The following is a 16,695-nucleotide window of genomic DNA, read 5'->3' as shown; positions in this document are numbered from 1 at the left end:
AGCGCTGGGTTCAGAAGAACAGAAGCACGTTGTTAGTCACGTGTAAATAAAGGGATGTGCGGCAGCTGCTCTTGTTGCAATTACAGCATGAACAGCAATCCTTGTCTGACAGACCAGGGGCCAGCGATGGCCTCCGTCAGGTAATTGCAGCTTGGCATATCGTGCGACTTGGAAAGCGCTATTGGATTGAAACCAAAGCGCTCTGGGGGTGCGCTATGTCGAAAAGCGGTGAAAGAGCAGTTACAGCCAAGGACAGGCCATGGCACAAGGGATGGGAAGGACCCGTAGCTCACAGCTGATTCGCGATGAGCTGACAAAACGAGAGCGAGGTGGTTCTGCAGGTGGCGCGGTGTGAAGTACCAGGCGACGCAGCCGGAAGAGGGACTCGGCGAAGCGCTGTAGGAGTTGCGCAGTGAGGAGCGTCTGCTTTATCTGCGCCCGAAGCCCCTGGGGGGTCTCTGCTTCCGGGCGTGTTCCCACAGCGCTCGCACCAAGGGGCTCTGCCAGGGCCGTAGAGGGTAGCTGAGCCATTCATGGGGATGAGGAGAGGAAACGGCGGCGGTCAGCGGTGGGTCGGTGAGATCTGGGGCGTGCACAGTTTATCTTTAGAAACTGCACTGAGCGGTGTTCGCTCTGAGGTGACAGTTGAGGGGACGTTGATATCCTAGGCTATTCCTTCCAACGGGTCTTTGTTTTACAACAGCTTTGCATTACACCGGAAAAGCGACTCGATTTGAGCACATGCAACTGGCACAAAATTTCCTTTCACCAGTAGACTCTACGTGCTTAGAAAGATCCAACTGTGTGTAACCCTACAGAGCTTGAAAAGACAAAAAAAGCAAGAGAATAACCGCCTGCTTTGTTTCTAGCCTCCTGTGAGCGGCGGATGCTCTTTGGTGGCTGTGTAGCAAGGAGGACGAGGCTCGCGCAGGCGCAGGAGGCTCGGGTTAGGGAACGTTTATACAAACTCCCGTACGCAAGTCCACGGGACCCGAGGGATGCACCCGCGGGAGAGATTCCTCAGGACTGGAAGAAAGCAAATGTCACGCCTGCCTTTACGAAGGGCAAGGAGGAGGATGTGGGGAACCGCAGGCTGGTCTGCCTCACCTTATCACCCCGAGGTGATGGAGCAAGGCCTCCTGGAAACCACTTCCAGGTACAGGGAGGACAAGAAGGTGGTCGGGAGCAGCCACGGATTTGTGAATGGGAAAATGCGCTCAGTTAACCCGCCAGCCTTCTGCCAGGAGATGACTGGCTCGGTGGAGCAGGGGACGGCAGCGGAGGCTGCTTATCTTCACTTTGGCACAGCTTTTGACACGGCCTCCCGTCACAGCCTCGCAGACGAGCTGGCCAGGTAGGGGCTGGGTAAGCGGACGGGGAGGACTGAGCCCCGGCTGAACGGCCGGGCTCGCAGGGCTGCTGGCGGCGGTGTGAAATCCCACTGCAGGCCACTCACCGGGGCTGGAAAGAGCATCGCCGGCGGGTCGAGGTCTCCTTCCCCTCCCCTCCGCTCAGCACTGCAGAGCACTTCTGGAGTGCTGTGCCTCCTGCTGCTGCTGCTGCTGCTGCTGCTGCTGCTGGGGTCCCAGTACAACACGGATGGGGACGCACTGGAGCCCAGCACAGGGCTGCAAAGTCAGTCTGACATGCTGGGGGGCTGAGAGCACCTGGAGGAGAGAAGGCTCAGGGGGATCTGACCAGTGACAGGACAAGCAGCAATGGGCACACACGGAAATATGAGAAATTCCCTTTAAACATAGGGAAAAAAGCTTCTTTCACTATGAGAGTGATTGAGCCCTGGCAGAGGTTGCCGAGGGAAATGGTGCAGCCTCCACCCTCAGAGACAGTCACCGCCGGCTGGAGGGAGGGCCCTGGGCAGCCTGCGGTGCCGGAGCAGGGGCTGGGCCGGGCACCTGCCGAGGTGCCTGCGGCCCCAGCGTACTCCCACTCTGAAGTACAGATGCTGCAAAGCACCAGGCTTGTTTCTTCTCAAACCTCACAGACCGATACTCAGGTTTATTTCCCCTCTCATGAGACCGCGACGCCTCATTTCCAGGGAGTGATAGAGCACCTTTTTCGATACGATGGCCTGCAGCGGTACGCTGTCCTGGCAAAGTCACGCAGTACCAGTTTACAGAAATGGTCGGGTTCTTCAGCAGAGCTGAACTCGCTGTCCCGTTGAGGTGATGTTATTAACCACATGCAACTCACTTTCATCTCAAATCCTTGTCTTTTTTTTTTTTTCCTGTGAAGCCTTCTCAAGGCTGGCTGTGAGACCGCCCTTCAGTAACCCGCATCAGGGTCGGCGCATGTTTTGCTTCAGAAGGCAAGCGGTCCCTCGTCTCCTGCCACGTCGTTCCTAGCCGTTGCTGCATGACTGGAACGGCAGCTGCAGTCGGCGCAGCGCAGGACTGCGGCCGCGTCCCTGGCGTTTTACATCCCCTCAGTACCACGTCGTGCAGCACCGGCTGCAGCCGGAACCGCGCTGCCAGGTTCCCTTCACCTCGGTACGGCACAAACCGAAAAACGATGGACCCGTTGCTGACATGAAAACGTGCAGTGACGAAACCGATCTTATGAGCCGACATCGGCCATGGGTATCCACGCCGCTGTAAGCGTACGGGGCATATAGAGCTTACCTGATAGCATCAGACATCGTCTGATGGTCTTAAAACAGCCGGAGGGAATCAAGTAACTTACCGAAAGGGAATAATCCTGCCTTTTGCAACAATTATTACTTGGAAGCTTAAAGGCTGTTGCTTGGGCAGTCTAAAAAAACCGGGTTAACGCAGAGGGCAGGTGGGTGTCAGGGAGGGAGGGTGGTTAGGATACACGGCGGCAGTCCCCGCGGAAAAGGAGGACGCGTGAAGGATCTGCTCTGCCAGCCGAGCGAGGCCGGTGTCAGCGGCCCTGAGCAACGGGGAACCGACCTCGGGGCAGAGCGCGGGAGCCCCGGGACCCCGCAGGCCGCCAGCGGCGGGAGGCTGGGCAGGCCGGCGGCCAGGGGCCGGGCCGGGAGGGCGCGGGCCCCGGCACCGAGGGGCCGCAGGAGCGGGGGCTCCGGAGAGGAGCCCCCGGGGAACCGGCCCGGCCTCCCGCAGCGCCTCGCCTCCGGCCTGGGACGGGCCGCGGGGGCGCCGCGGGGGCACCGCGGGGCACGGCGCTGCCCGCTCCGGCGGGAGGCCGCAGGCCCGCCCGCCCGGCCGCCCGCTCCTCCTCCGCCTGCCCGCTGCGCCGCCCCGCGGCCGGCGGCCGCCACGGCCGGGCGGCTCCGCGCCACAGCGGCGCCCGGCGGCCGCGCGGCCCCTGCGGGCCCCGGCCCGGCCCGGCCCCGGCGCCACCCCGCAGGCCGCAGAGACCGCCGGGCGGCCCGGCCGAGCCGCGGCGGGGGCCAGCCCGGCCGCGGGCAGACACCGCGGGCCGAGGGCAGCCCGCTGCCGGGCCGGGCGGCCGCTGCCGTCTCCCCGCCGCCGCCGCGGGGCCGGCGGCCCCGGCCCGGGCTACTGCCGGGAGGCGCCGCGGCCGGGCGCGGGTACCGGCGCGCAGGCCGGGCCGGAAGCCTCGTCCCTTTCCGCGCAGCAGCCGCTCCAGCCCCGAGCTCCCGTTTCGGAGCCGGGCACTTCATCCTCTCCACCGGGGATCTCCGCCCCGCTGCCCGCCCCGGCCCCTCGGAGCAGCGGCGGGGCCCCGACCCCTTGGTCGCGCCTCCGAGGAGGAGCCTCCTCCTATTTAAAACACCCGTGCGGAAAAAGCAGCAGGCTCACTTCTCATTAAATATTAATTCTCCTGGTTTTCACAGTGCTGCTTTCCGGTTCAAGCCCTCGTTGAGCAGAGGCCTGCATCCCCCCTCCGTCCCCCGGGGGGCTCGGGGAAGGTGGCTCCCGGCTCCCCAGCAATCCCCGTGGCAGCAGCCCCCGCAGCAGGGGTACAGAAGCTGTGGAAAAAGCCCAAGAGCTATGGGGGCTGGAGCTGGCTCCCCCAGCACCGGTGCCCAGCACGCTCGGGCTCCTGCCCGTGGGTGACAGGCAAAGCCCGACAGCCGGGGAGCGTGCGGGTGCGCAGCTCTCGCCATCAGCTACAAAAGCAGCAGCCCGCTCACGTCCAGCTCCGACGGACAAACCAGAGAGGACGTGGCGTTACACGGCACAGCCCCACAGGGGGTACCTGGGGAAGGAAGAGCTGGCCTAGATGCCGTGGAAAGACAGAGCACCTGGGTCTCGGCCAAATGTCACTTCTCTAGCGCTCTTCGGAAAGGAAAGGGAAAACGCGTGGTCCTTTAACACTAACACAGACTGTCCACAAAGAGAAAAGCGGTTGTTATTCACAAAAGCAGCGTATCACATGGTGTGAGCAGAAATAAATGCCCTTGCGTGCTCATGAAGGGGGCAGAAATAAAAAAAAAAAAAGACTGTACTGGCTCCTGGAACTCAGAATTGCCACATCCCACGCCTCAGCAATCCCGGTGACTTGCCTTTCTGGGGCACGTTAATAGAAATGCAATGAAACTTGCTCAAACTAAAATTCGAGGCGGCTGATGTGCTAGACTGTTGCTCGACCAAAATCTTACCTTAGAGACCACAAAACGTTGTGAATTTGTTATTGAAGAGCAAAGCTCTTTTTCAGAAAAGACAGGCCCCGACTAGCCCAGTGCTTTGTCTTGAGCAGCGGCAGTAGGAGATGCTATGAAGGAGGACAGGCAAGTTTAGCCACCCTTTACAGCTCATTCCGCTCCTGCTCCTCTCCTCACAGCCGGCAGCGTTGTGTAGGGGTGGTAAGAGGGCACATCCCTTTTCGTCAACCCGCTGTCCAAGAATTTGCCTCACCCCTTTTAGAACATCCCACCTGCCCCCACAACATGCCCTGGCAACCAGCTCCAAAGTTCACTTTCTGCTACGTGAAAAAATACACGCTCCCTGTAGGTGAGATCTGGTGAATAACAGTTCTGTGCTCACCTCGCCCGTCACCTCCTCCAGAGACGCCCCGCGCTGCTCGTGTCAGCCTTCCCGCAGCCTACTCCCCTTCCAGGCAGAGCCGCAGCCTTCTCAGGCTCTCCTCGTAAGCGTTTCCTCTGCATCCCCCGCGGGTTCTGTAGCCTTTCCCTGCATGTTCTGTCACACCCTCTGAGATGCAGGGGCTAATTCAGAGCCACGACAAAGCTAAGCACCACCGCTTTAGGACCTTTCAGCTCTAGTGCGCTTTCTGCCGCAGAGACCCCAAGGCTGCATTCTCCCTCCTGCCTGTGCCAGGCACGCAAGCAGTCGCTGGGTCAACCCCATTTCAAAGCACTGCAAGCCCAGTAGCTGAATTGCTTCTCTACCCGTTACGCTGAAGCTATGGAACAATTTCAAAGACATGTATTACAGGAATATGCAACAGCACGGCTTCCCACAGAGGACAGCATCACATCTTAAGAGCTCGCGTTCACACACAGCTCCCTAAACACAGCCCTTCCCAAAAGAGCACCCGAAAGCAGTGAGCTGACACCGAGCGGCAGGGAGCAGCGGGCACGGCTGCCAGCGCCAGCCAGGCCCCCGGGCGCGGGGAGCGCAGATCTCGTCGCCCAGCCTCATGCGATGCAAACGCTGACGGGCGGCTGATTGACGTGGCTGGTGCCGTCACACGTAAGGACAAAGAAAGGCTTTACAGCAGCGGGAAGCTGGCTGACACCATGTGCACAAAGCAGCACAGCGGCCAATACAGCCCGACGGTAACACGATCGTTTGTCAAGAAGCCTTTCTTCCCCCCTCTCTGAAATCAAACATTTAATAACATCAAGATGATCTTCTCACGTCGAGGAACTGCTATTCCTTTCTCTCCCCAGGCAGCAGCCTCCGACTGCCTCTCGGGAAGAGACAGCAGCAATTCAAAAACCCTTTTCTGCCATTTTATAGTGCTCTCGCACAGCGAGCTGAGTTGGCATTTAGGGCTGAATACAACTTACCACTAGGAGAAAACGAAAACCAAAAACCAGAACCAAACCCGACAGGAGTGGAGTGAATCAAACAAAGGATTTCTAACAGGATCAGTTTAATCTTTTTTCACCCCCTATTTGCAGCAGATTTACTAAATGCTTTTTTCTTTCAGAGAAAAAAACCTCTCCAGAACACCTGCGTGTAAGCGGATCTAACTGTGCAGCAGAGCGCGCACAAAGACAAAGACAACTCCACACAACAAGGTCACAAATGTTACACGAGGGAGAGGAGATCCACAGACACCAGCTCCACGGGAACGCAGAAGCGCTTAGGGCTGTCTTCTCATCGGCTTGATTCTCTGCTTCTACCATCAACAGGACATTAACAACTTCACCCATGCCTCAAATGTCTCCTTTCTATTTCAGTCCTTAAGAATGAACTGACAGTTACAGCGTTCTCTCCATGAAAGTTTTAATCAACTATTCATCTGAAGGACTTCTGTTCCCAGAAGTCCCCCAATTTGCCCCTTTTTACTTACTTTACCAGCCACATCCTCACTGTATAGCTGGAGCAAGCTATTGATCACTCTGGAGGGAAAATACACTTAGCTACTGAAATCTTTTGTTTCATAATTTGCATGCAAAGCTCTTCTTTCACTAAAGGATTTACAGCCGTATACATGCGTGCTTATAGCAGGCCAAGAGCACCGATCTACAAGTGAAGTGAAGATCATTTGAGTGTATTAATTCAGTGAGTACTTTTATATATATATATATATATACACACACACACACACACACACACACACACACGGCTTTTTTGAACTGTGCTGTGAACTGATGCTTACCAGGAAGGCGTGATGCTGTAAGTTTCCGGAGCACGGGACAAGGATGGTTCCCTGAGATCTGCAGACACCAAACTTGCAGTTTCCAGTGTTGCTGCTTTTGGTTGGTTTTACCTAACACAAACCTGACCAGAGTTAGACATATACAAGGGTAAGATATTGAAGCAAGCATTTGCAGGCAACTGACAAACCAGGTACAGGCTCAGGAGTGAGCCGGACTGCAGCGCACCGGGACGAGGCCTCGGAGCTGCGCCCACGCCGCCTGCCTGGGAGGGCACGCTGCGCAGCTCGCTCTTGTCGCTGGTCCTCAAAAGCAAATTCTTGGTTTTAACACACCGAGATGCCAAACTGTTTCAACATCCCAGCACGCAGCCAAATGTTAATTTATATATATCAGTGCAAAACCAAAACCAACTGGGTCGCTGACAGCATCAGAATTATGCTTTTCCTAGAACAAAAGAAAAAGTCTGTTGCAAGAGAAGCAGTTATAATTTCAGCATTATTCTAATACTGGCTTACTGAAGTTACCTTTCCCCATTTTGTTAAGAAAAAAAGTAGTACTGAATTTAGTTACACTGTAACAACATCTACAGCCAAAAAATTCAACAAAACTGCCATTTAATTTCAGAAAATGTGTTAAAATATATATATATATTTATACATCAATTTGACACACTGCATTAGTTTACACAAATGATGGTCTCTCTTGAAACTGTATTTATGAAATGTACATTTTTAATTTAAATACTCAGTATACACTGCACTTAATCTGCATGTTGCATTTATTAAATACATTAAAATCTGCAATGTAACAAAACGTTTTCTGCATACGAAATTCAAAACACCATTTTAAATGAACAAAAGATGGCTCACTTCATTTATTTTTTTTTTTAAACAACTAGTGCATAGCACACTAGCTCAGCTCCACCAACACCAGCTGTTCTTTCTTTTTTATTTGACATTGTTCACAGACTATTACATATTACAATAAGAGTGCTGGATAAAAACATGAGGTACGAAAGTGGTTCAAAGATTATAGGTCATGCAGATCATGCTAGACAGCAAAGAAAGTTGTGAATGAGAAAACACTAAATAAGAATACATAAAGAATGTGCATTATAAAATAAAAAAACTCAATTACACAGCTTTGCTTCTTTGGTTACAAAGTAGGTTGAACAATTTCACAGCTTTTTATTCCCACCCAAAAAAAAAATTATACGAAATGTCAAAAAGCAGAGGAATCATGGCAATTTCTCTCTATTAGAAAGTAGAAACAGAAATGAGCAAAGTTTTCTTCATCAAAATAGCCCATCAATTATTTATTATATCACAATAACTGGTGACTACCTGTACAGATGCACTATGGTCTTCGTACTTACACTCTATACAAAATTTACATTCAAGCTGGATCTTTACTACCGTAAATAAATACCAAAGGTAAATTGCCATTAGTGTTAGAAATATGCCAGGATTCTTTTGTTCAATTATTGCCTAAACATTTTATCTATTAAACGCAATCCCATCTATCATTTTACTGATACATACATTTATTAAAAAAAATTAAAAAAGTTCTGTGACATTGTTCATGTACATTATGAAAATAGCAGCCCTGTAATAAATAAAACAAATAAATGAAACTAATGTAGGCAAATGTTACTTATATTGAAAGAACAGTGGCTCTTAAGATGAATTGTTACTTCTTACCAGACAGCAAGGCTCAAAGTAATCCATGGGAAATGGAAACCTTGGAGAGCCACCAAAGCTCTTAAAGACCTCACTCCTGCACACCAAGCAAATGCGTTCTTTGCATTAACAACTCCTCCTACGACTTCCCTTGTGCGCTGATGACACAACGGACACCAACCACACTTCATGATACACCAGTGAGGGACAGCTCTTGTAGAATGATTGTCTAATACTGAAAAGGCCAAACACACAACAGAAGCATGGCTACTTGCTTTCATATAAAGTGGAAAGAACATCAGTGGCACACAAGGACAGACTGCTCTCAGGTTTTCGTTTTCAAAGGAGGCAAGAAAGCTTTACGCTGAGGAGACATTCGGCTGCTGTGGAGGTTGCGTTGGCTGCGGAGGCTGTGCTATCACTGTTTGCGCTTGTGAAGTGCTACTAGGATTGGCCTGTTGGGTTGAAAGTTGGGATAACTGATCATTGTTTGAAAGAGATTTTAACAGTGCATTTTCTCGTTCAAGTAAAGAGTTTCTTTCAACTAATTCCTTTATTTGTTCCTTCAGGACTTCCACTTCTTCTCTTACTGCATACATCAAATGGCTTTTCACTAGATCCTGTGAAGAACAAGTTAACAGTTACACCAAGTGAAAGAACAGTTTCATTCCACTCCAGCCCCAGGATTTACTATTTTACTGCTTTCACTGAAGTAAGTGGTAAGCCTGGAAAACTAAAGCAGTCGTCACTAAGACTAGATGAATAAATGAGCCTTCAAGAGCAAATAACCTAGCCCTTTTATTCACCGTAAAGTGGCAAAAGCTACGTTTCCAGCATTCAGCATTAAGTTCTATGCTGAAGTTACGCTGAAGACAAGGACTAGAATTACGTTCCAGCTACTCAGAATGAAAGCATCAGCTCTGAAGCTTTGACCTGGAGGTAGAGGTCTGCATTACACAGACCCAAGCACTGAGGTGTACGAGAACCAAGAAATACAAAAACCTTTAAACCAGCAGAAGCAAAAAAATCAAACAGATGTAACTGAAGCTGAACAAAATGTCGAGGATGGCATAGCATAAGTGACAATTAAGGAAAACTAGTGATGAACTTCACTAAAGTAAAAGACTTCAGTGTGCTATTTATTTTCAGCACCCCTTTAAGTTCAATCAGCTTGTTCACAGACATTAGTAGGAAAATTCATTTAAGAACATTTCAGGGCCAACAGTAAAGGCAATCATGGTTTGTGGTCATCCCATAGTTGATACAGAAAATCCTTTTTTCAAATGATGGTCTCAGTCTGACCTGACTGAAGGGATGTTACAGACCCACAGAAACACAATACAGCTGGACACAATACAATATGTTCAGTGACAAACCACTAATCCTATTAGAAAGAACAACTTATTTTTTACTTACCATTGCCTGTTCTATTTTGTTGTCAATGGCAACAACACTTGCACCAGATGCACTGTAAATATAAGGAGAAAACTTTGTGAGTATTACTGTATCATTCAGTCAAAACTACGCACCCATCGGCACCCGCAGGACTCCTAGAACATGCTTTCACTGGAAGGCTAAAGCTTCAGATTCAAGAATTCAGCACACCGTTGTGGGGGTTCCCCACACACACTGTATTGCCCAGTACAGTTAGAGCTCTTAAGAGACACTGCTCCTTCAGTTTATAATTCCTCAGACTATGCTTATGACACCCATAACCAGAAAAATGCATTAGAATAAATAGTAAATTAACCGCTTTGATTCCTTGCCTCATTTTTCAGCTTTCTCCACTGGGGGAAAACAGGGATTCATGGGATATTCACGAGGTCATTACCTCATTTTATTTCTGCTAATTTTTATTTCTGATAAATTGCTTTTATAAAGCACTGAAGAAAAAAGCCAAACCTGTTATAACATTTGTTCTCTGGCTTTACTTGAAGACTGCTTTCCCGTTAAAAAGTTCTGGAGCAGCACTGTGTTTACAACTTTGCAACTGAGTGGCAGTAGTCAACAGAAGAGTAAGACACGACCAAAGCCTGAACTCCACGAGCGCACTTGCTCGGTTTCAGTGAGTTCTCACCGGATCACCTTTAACGTCTAAGAAATGCACTGCGGTCGGCTGGTTACAGTTAGGGTCAGTCTTGTTCCAAAGACACACTTGTGCAGAACGGTCCAACAAAATGTCTCAGTCATCACTGTAAGAATGTGCGTTTACTGTGCGAAACAAGATGCTGAACTACATCTTTATGTCCCAGATTATGGCAATCCACCCCTTAATATTTTTGGTCTGTTTGAAGTCACAATACAGGAACACAAGCCAGTCACTCACTCGTAACTCTCTGGAGTCGGAATTTCGGGGGGCTGGGGGTGTCCTCGTTCTCTTGCACTCGGATCTCTCCGTTTGGAGAGGAGCCGTAGCTCTCCCCAGGAGTCGGACCGGGCACCCCGCACTGCCAGCTGCAGCGGAGGAGCAGCCCCACAGCAGCCCCAGAAGGCTCCGTCCGCACACACGCTGTCAGTCCCGTACTCTCCATGCCCGCCCTCCCATACTAGGTCTCAGTGGCCTGATTTTACTCCACAGCTCCGTGTCCGACACGAGACGGCAGTTCTTGGACTATTTACCAGGCCTGCCAGTGATAACTACTGATAATGCTCCCCAGCGATGGAAGTTGCTATCAGCAGTGTGCAGCTACGTTTAAAAAAGTTAACATACAGGAAAATGCAAGGTTTGCAGTCATGCTTGGAAACTTGCCTCTCTGAAAATATGTAACGCTCACTGAAACCAAGTGTTAAGAAAAAAAATACTTAAGGCTTTTTAAAATGAGTATTGGCAATATGCTCAGCAGTATTAGCTACATACATGAAACAAAGCTCAACTATTGCAAGAATATGACACTATGTAGAGAAATCCATTTTAACAAGTCTCACAAGAATTGTCAGTACCCAGCACCAAGCATTCACAAGTAGAGGGAATCAGCTTTTCAGACCGAGGGAGTAACAGCCTCTACGAGCTTTGTTCAATTTAGAAATAATCTAAAACAGAAGTGCTAAACACCCATTTCACAAGAAAATTGTTCCTGTCTTCTAAGTCTCTTTCAAGCTATATTCGTGGTAAACCTCCTCAGAATAAAAAGTATTTATAATTCATGACAAGGTTAAGTATTCCTTTCCATCTTGAATTAACGTGCTTCAGATCTATCTGAAACTGTCAAAAATGTCTGTGTTCAAGAGTCACCGAAATCCCCAGGCCTGCTCCATCTCCCTGATACAGCCTTTCATGAACACCACTCCAGAAGTCAGGTGAGGCAGCTCCGAAGAGATGAAGCCAAGAGGAGCAAAATTAAAGCAAAGAGCACACTCTGTAGTGGGATCTGCTTCTGCATCTTTACAGCGTAATTATACACCTTTTGTCAATACTTTTCTAGTTAAATTTTGAGATTGGGACTTTGTTCTTCTATTTCTGTTTCAACTATTTTGCAGTGTGATTATTTAAAAGATATAGTCCACTACACCAAAGTCAAGGCATTCCATCAGTTCCTTGAAAAAGCCTCTCAAGTGGAAGACAGGCAGTCTTCCCCTTAATCATCTGAAACACTCGTACCTGCACAGCATGCTGCAGAAGCACCTTTCCCATGCTGCACCTTGTGCTCCAAATTCTCGTCTGCCTTTTAGTGAGTGCAGTGTTCACAACGTGGGTACAAGAACTGTCCCTCCCTGTAAGCGTGATTTGAATGCAGCCAGAGGAACTATCACTCTCCCACCCCTGTTTTACACTTAAAGTGATACTAACAGACAGTGCTGAAAGCCATAAGTAGTTTATACAAACTACTTCTATTCATTTCAAAATTCTTGTTGCCCTTATCCCCAGAGCAGCTCGTGCTATTATAGAAGTACCGAGTCAGGACTCCAGACGTGCTCCCTGCACAAATCCCGGTGTCCGTCCTGCTCGTCTCCAGCAGGCAGAGTCCAGGACCACGCAGACCACCGCCCGCCCACCCCAGGAGGAGTTCCGCCCTGACAGAGCAGCCTTCAGTTAGTCAGATGCAGTTTTATCCTGATGACAATATTTCATTTCACTTTCTAAAAGCATACGAGTTAGATTTTATGCTAGCACAATTCCCATAAGATTCTGTCCTTTATCCATTTTGTAGTGCTCCCCCCAACAAATAGCTCCTGAGAGACACTCAGAAGCAGAGTACTCCAGTGCCAGCTATTCTTATGGTACAGTCCAAATGTGCTGCCAAATCTTAAGATTTTGTATTTTTTCTCAAATCCTTAACTGTTGATATCAAATCCCAGTTTGCATGAAAATATCTTATCCCATGGCTGCAGAGTGGGATTTATAGATACAATCCAGTCCTTATGAAAAGGCCAGGGAAAAAAAAAAAATCTGTTAAATAAGTCTTTTTGGATGTCATAACTGGAAAGAGTTTGATATGTTCTGTGAGTGCACTGTCCACTGCATATCCAATGCCCCGACTTGCAAATTCTTGAGTTAGAAGTGGAAAGACACTGTTTAGCTCTTACAAAAAAAGATCGATTACTATGCCGTGCCTTTAGACAAAGTTGATTGCTCCAGGAACTACAGGAGTCTGACAATTATTGTCAAAGCTGTAATACATAAACAGAAATCCACATCAAGTAACATAGGGCAGTTGAAAGGGATGCATTAGGCATATCATTTTTTTTTTTTTGGTAACTGCAAACTTCCCCCCACCCCCCAAACTGAGCTTTTGCAGCCAACTAGCTACCATACATATGCACTGTAATTTAAGAGAACAATGCAGTTTGACTTGGACCTCCAAGTTAAGGTTATGTACATGAAGGCTGTGACCAAAAAGCGGTTATATTGGTATACCAAGATCACTCTGAAGCCCATCAAGTACAAGACAAGATTTATAGTCAGCAAAAGTGACAAAGATTACCAAGTACAGTTTGCCATTTCCAGAGACGGATAGTAAAACCAACATTTTCTACCTTACACACCAGATAGGCAAAACTCTATTTAGTCCGAGAAATCCTAACTCTGATTGTTTAAAAAAATCCTAGTGGCTTAAATGTAATTTTTTCACATTTTACTTTGAAAGACCAAGGGGAAAACTAGATTTTGACTGCTAATACCACTGCTTAGTTACAGCTCACAGTCAGGTATGCAGTGTTTGGAACAAACTGTTTTATCAAGCACTTACAGCTTGCACCTCGGAATTCTTTATGTTGTATTTTAGGTATATTTCTCCTATATGCCTACAACTCAAGAACAGCACTGTAATTTTTTTGTTTCAAATGTCTTGCAAACAAAGTGAAGGAAGTGTCTTAGACAATCATGTACATACAGATGAAGAAAATGGGAAGAGAACTGGTAAGTCTAAGTGCAAGTCTGATTTCTAATGCATGTTACACAATATACAGCGATCATAATGCATCGCATTCTTAAAAGCCTCGGCATAACTGACTTCATTGCTGCAAAAGCTTTTCCTATGGAGACATGGTATGCCAAGAGTATGGTAAGATATTATTGGAAAGATGTTTCACAGTATTGTTAAATACTGTGAATTATGTTTCACATAATATTGTTAAAAAAAGTGTTTGGTAGCCCTCTTAGCACAACATACCAACGTACAACTTGGATGGTGTAAGATCTGTATTTTCAGGGATCAAACAAGTGTTCTTTGTAAAGCATAGTTTTGCAGTTCAAGAAAGCTTACTTACCATAGACTATGCCAAAACTTGAACAACACTGTTCACAGGATGGGAAAGCTAATAAAGTAAGTGACTAATGGAAAAATTGAGGATAAGTGGATCAGAAGACAGCAAAAAAGGTTAACGTCTTAATGTTAACTTGTTAATGGCTAGAGGAAAATTTAACTTTCAACAACACCTCACATTCGTAGGCACCAAGATCTATTTCAGTGGAATTCAACAAGCGCCGCTGTACTCAGCTTGGTGTTTTCACCATTAATGTCTTTAGATATAACTATCATCCTTCTAAGAGACGTTCTCAACTTCAAAATTCACTTCGAAATCTAGGTAGAAGGACTAGGAATCAAACTTCAAAATAAAGGCATTTGCAGCTTAATTCACTCTGTATGCTTAAAAAAAGAACGCAGTGGTTCATTTTTAGAGATCCCACAGTCCTCGGTAATGTGTGTATTTTACGCCAACTTTGGATGCATTAGGAATGAGAGTTATAAACAGCCTTACTTTGGCACTGTCAAGTCCTAGACTAGGTAATAGCGTTTCACATTTAAATGAGACTGCAAATCCTACTGACTGGATGACAAACTAATTTTGAAGCTTCAGGTTTTTTAGTCAGTAACAAAAACCAGATTCTGTATTCAGTTGTGTTACTGATTATCTGCATACTGCTTTCCCAAGGAATTTCTTAGCAGCAAGTGACCCCCCAAAAGGCTGCCAGAATGCATGAGTTTTCTTGCTTTTTCTTGCTCTCAATATTTCTTTTAAATTTTAGCTCTTAAACAAGAGTTACCATACTATTCACCTCATGCTTGTAGATACATAAAACCTATCACTGCTAATTCTGCAGGAGTGGGAAAGACTGCCTGCAGAACAGACTACAAAAGGGGACTCCGATGCTAGCAAGAGTCTTGTCCGATAGCCTCCGTAAGACAACTCTTCCTCTAAAGCACTAGATCTAATTTGCTTTAGGTTAAAGTGGAAAAGATGCTATACACTGCAGTCTCAGACAGATATCCCTGAACCAACTGATCTCCCCTAGCTCTTCTAGCTCTTTTATTGTTACTGCTTTAAATCAAATTATCAAGCAACCTTTCTGGAAGGAACAGTAAGATACCTTGAAGTGTTCCCACATTTGTTTTGCTCGCAAGTGAACTACAAACTAAAACAGTAAGTGTGTTAATTTACTCTTTCCCCTCATTGGTTTACTCAGTTATGAGCTACTGTAGTCGCTTAACCAGCCACTCTTCATGTCTTACCGCTATTTAGCTGTTTAGTCTGTCCAGAGAAACCCTGTCTACTCTTGAAACAGTTAATTTTATTAACTTGAAACAGTTAATGTTTAATTAGCCTCCATCCAGTTGAGATTTTATAATGATACAATCGCTTCCCAATATGATCAATTATCCAGCCTTGAAAGAGCATCTATGCAAGTATTTCAGATTTGCATCATTTTTCTTTGTCAAAGCTGCATGAGAATGTGAGAAAGTTTGAGGCAGTGAATTCGCAGCCTCAGGATTACCGGCAGGTGCCTGGCTTTCCCTGCAAGTCTACTTAAGCTCCACGTTAGTCAGCTCCTCCATCAGACAGAGAAGTACTTACTTCCATAGGACAGTTACGTTTTCTTCCATTTTACATGAAACTCTGAAGATCAATTATTCAATACAACATCATAATTGATCTTAGCAGCAACGCATGAGCTCTGTAAAAGACAGAATACTTCAGAAAACCAAGATGTTGTTTGAGTTGAATCGGTTTGGATTTGTTGGTTGGGGGTTTTTTTGGTGGGTTTTTTTTGGGTTGAGGGGGAGGATGTTTTTTACATTAAAGAAAAATGTGGCTCCTTCGTAGTTTTGGTAAGTTTGAGTTACACAAATGAACCAAACACTCTTCCCTATGCATGAAGACAGTCACATTGCGCACCACTTCCACGAGAAGCAAGCATCAAGAAGAAACATGTTAACCACAACACTGACTGGATCAGTGTGTTACATGATATGTCAGCCTCGTCCTAAGACTCTTTTTAAATTTCACATGGAGTTTTAGACTTTTAGTTTCAAATCAGAAAAGTTTCACCACTAAAAGAACCTCCAGATAAGGCTACAATCAAAAAGTGGGAGATGTGTAACCCTTGACTTTCTCCTGTCTCCAGGAGGAGCATCTCATTTAACAGAAAGGCATGGAATAAGGAAATGGAAGTTTGGCAAAATCCATCACATGAAGAGATGCTGTCTAATTCATCACATTTACATAAGAAGAAAGATGTTCACCAGCAACACTTAGAATACATTTATCTGGGTGCTAATATGGGGAGAAAATCCACATTTTACGAGTTAATTTACATTGTGAAGGTTTAATGCTTCACACAAAAATGCAATGGAAACATAAGTCCTACTGCTTTAAATTCAAGTTCACCAACAATGGCTATGTTTTAGGCAAACCCAACTAAAGCTCCCATGGCTCTATTACCATACAAAGGCAATCCAGGCACAGAAGAGCAGTCACCCAGACTCACGTGAATATGCCAAGAAGCTATTATCCCCCTTCTTAATCCTCTCCGTAACC

General features: G+C 47.1%; 1 protein-coding gene across 4 annotated transcripts in view; it reads right to left on the bottom strand.

Moving 5' to 3' along the window:
* Positions 1-7,520: 7,520 nt before the first annotated feature.
* TSC22D2 (TSC22 domain family member 2) overlaps positions 7,521-16,695 on the bottom strand; it is a 31,112-nt gene continuing 21,937 nt past the window's right edge. For 2 of the 4 annotated variants that reach the window (XM_075506705.1, XM_075506706.1), the window contains 2 exons: positions 9,856-9,907; positions 7,521-9,059 (listed from right to left, as the gene is read on the bottom strand). In XM_075506705.1, coding sequence (XP_075362820.1) covers positions 8,799-9,059; positions 9,856-9,907 — 313 coding nt within the window. In that variant the 3' untranslated portion in view covers positions 7,521-8,798. The remainder of the gene's footprint in view (positions 9,060-9,855; positions 9,908-16,695) is intronic. The other 2 variants (XM_075506707.1, XM_075506708.1) reach the window with 1 other exon arrangement.

The sequence above is a fragment of the Mycteria americana genome, chromosome 7 (assembly GCF_035582795.1).
Source record: "Mycteria americana isolate JAX WOST 10 ecotype Jacksonville Zoo and Gardens chromosome 7, USCA_MyAme_1.0, whole genome shotgun sequence".
NCBI lineage: Eukaryota > Metazoa > Chordata > Aves > Ciconiiformes > Ciconiidae > Mycteria > Mycteria americana.
The sequence above is the reverse complement of the archived record's forward strand: the minus strand, read 5'-3'. Positions and strand labels throughout refer to the sequence as shown.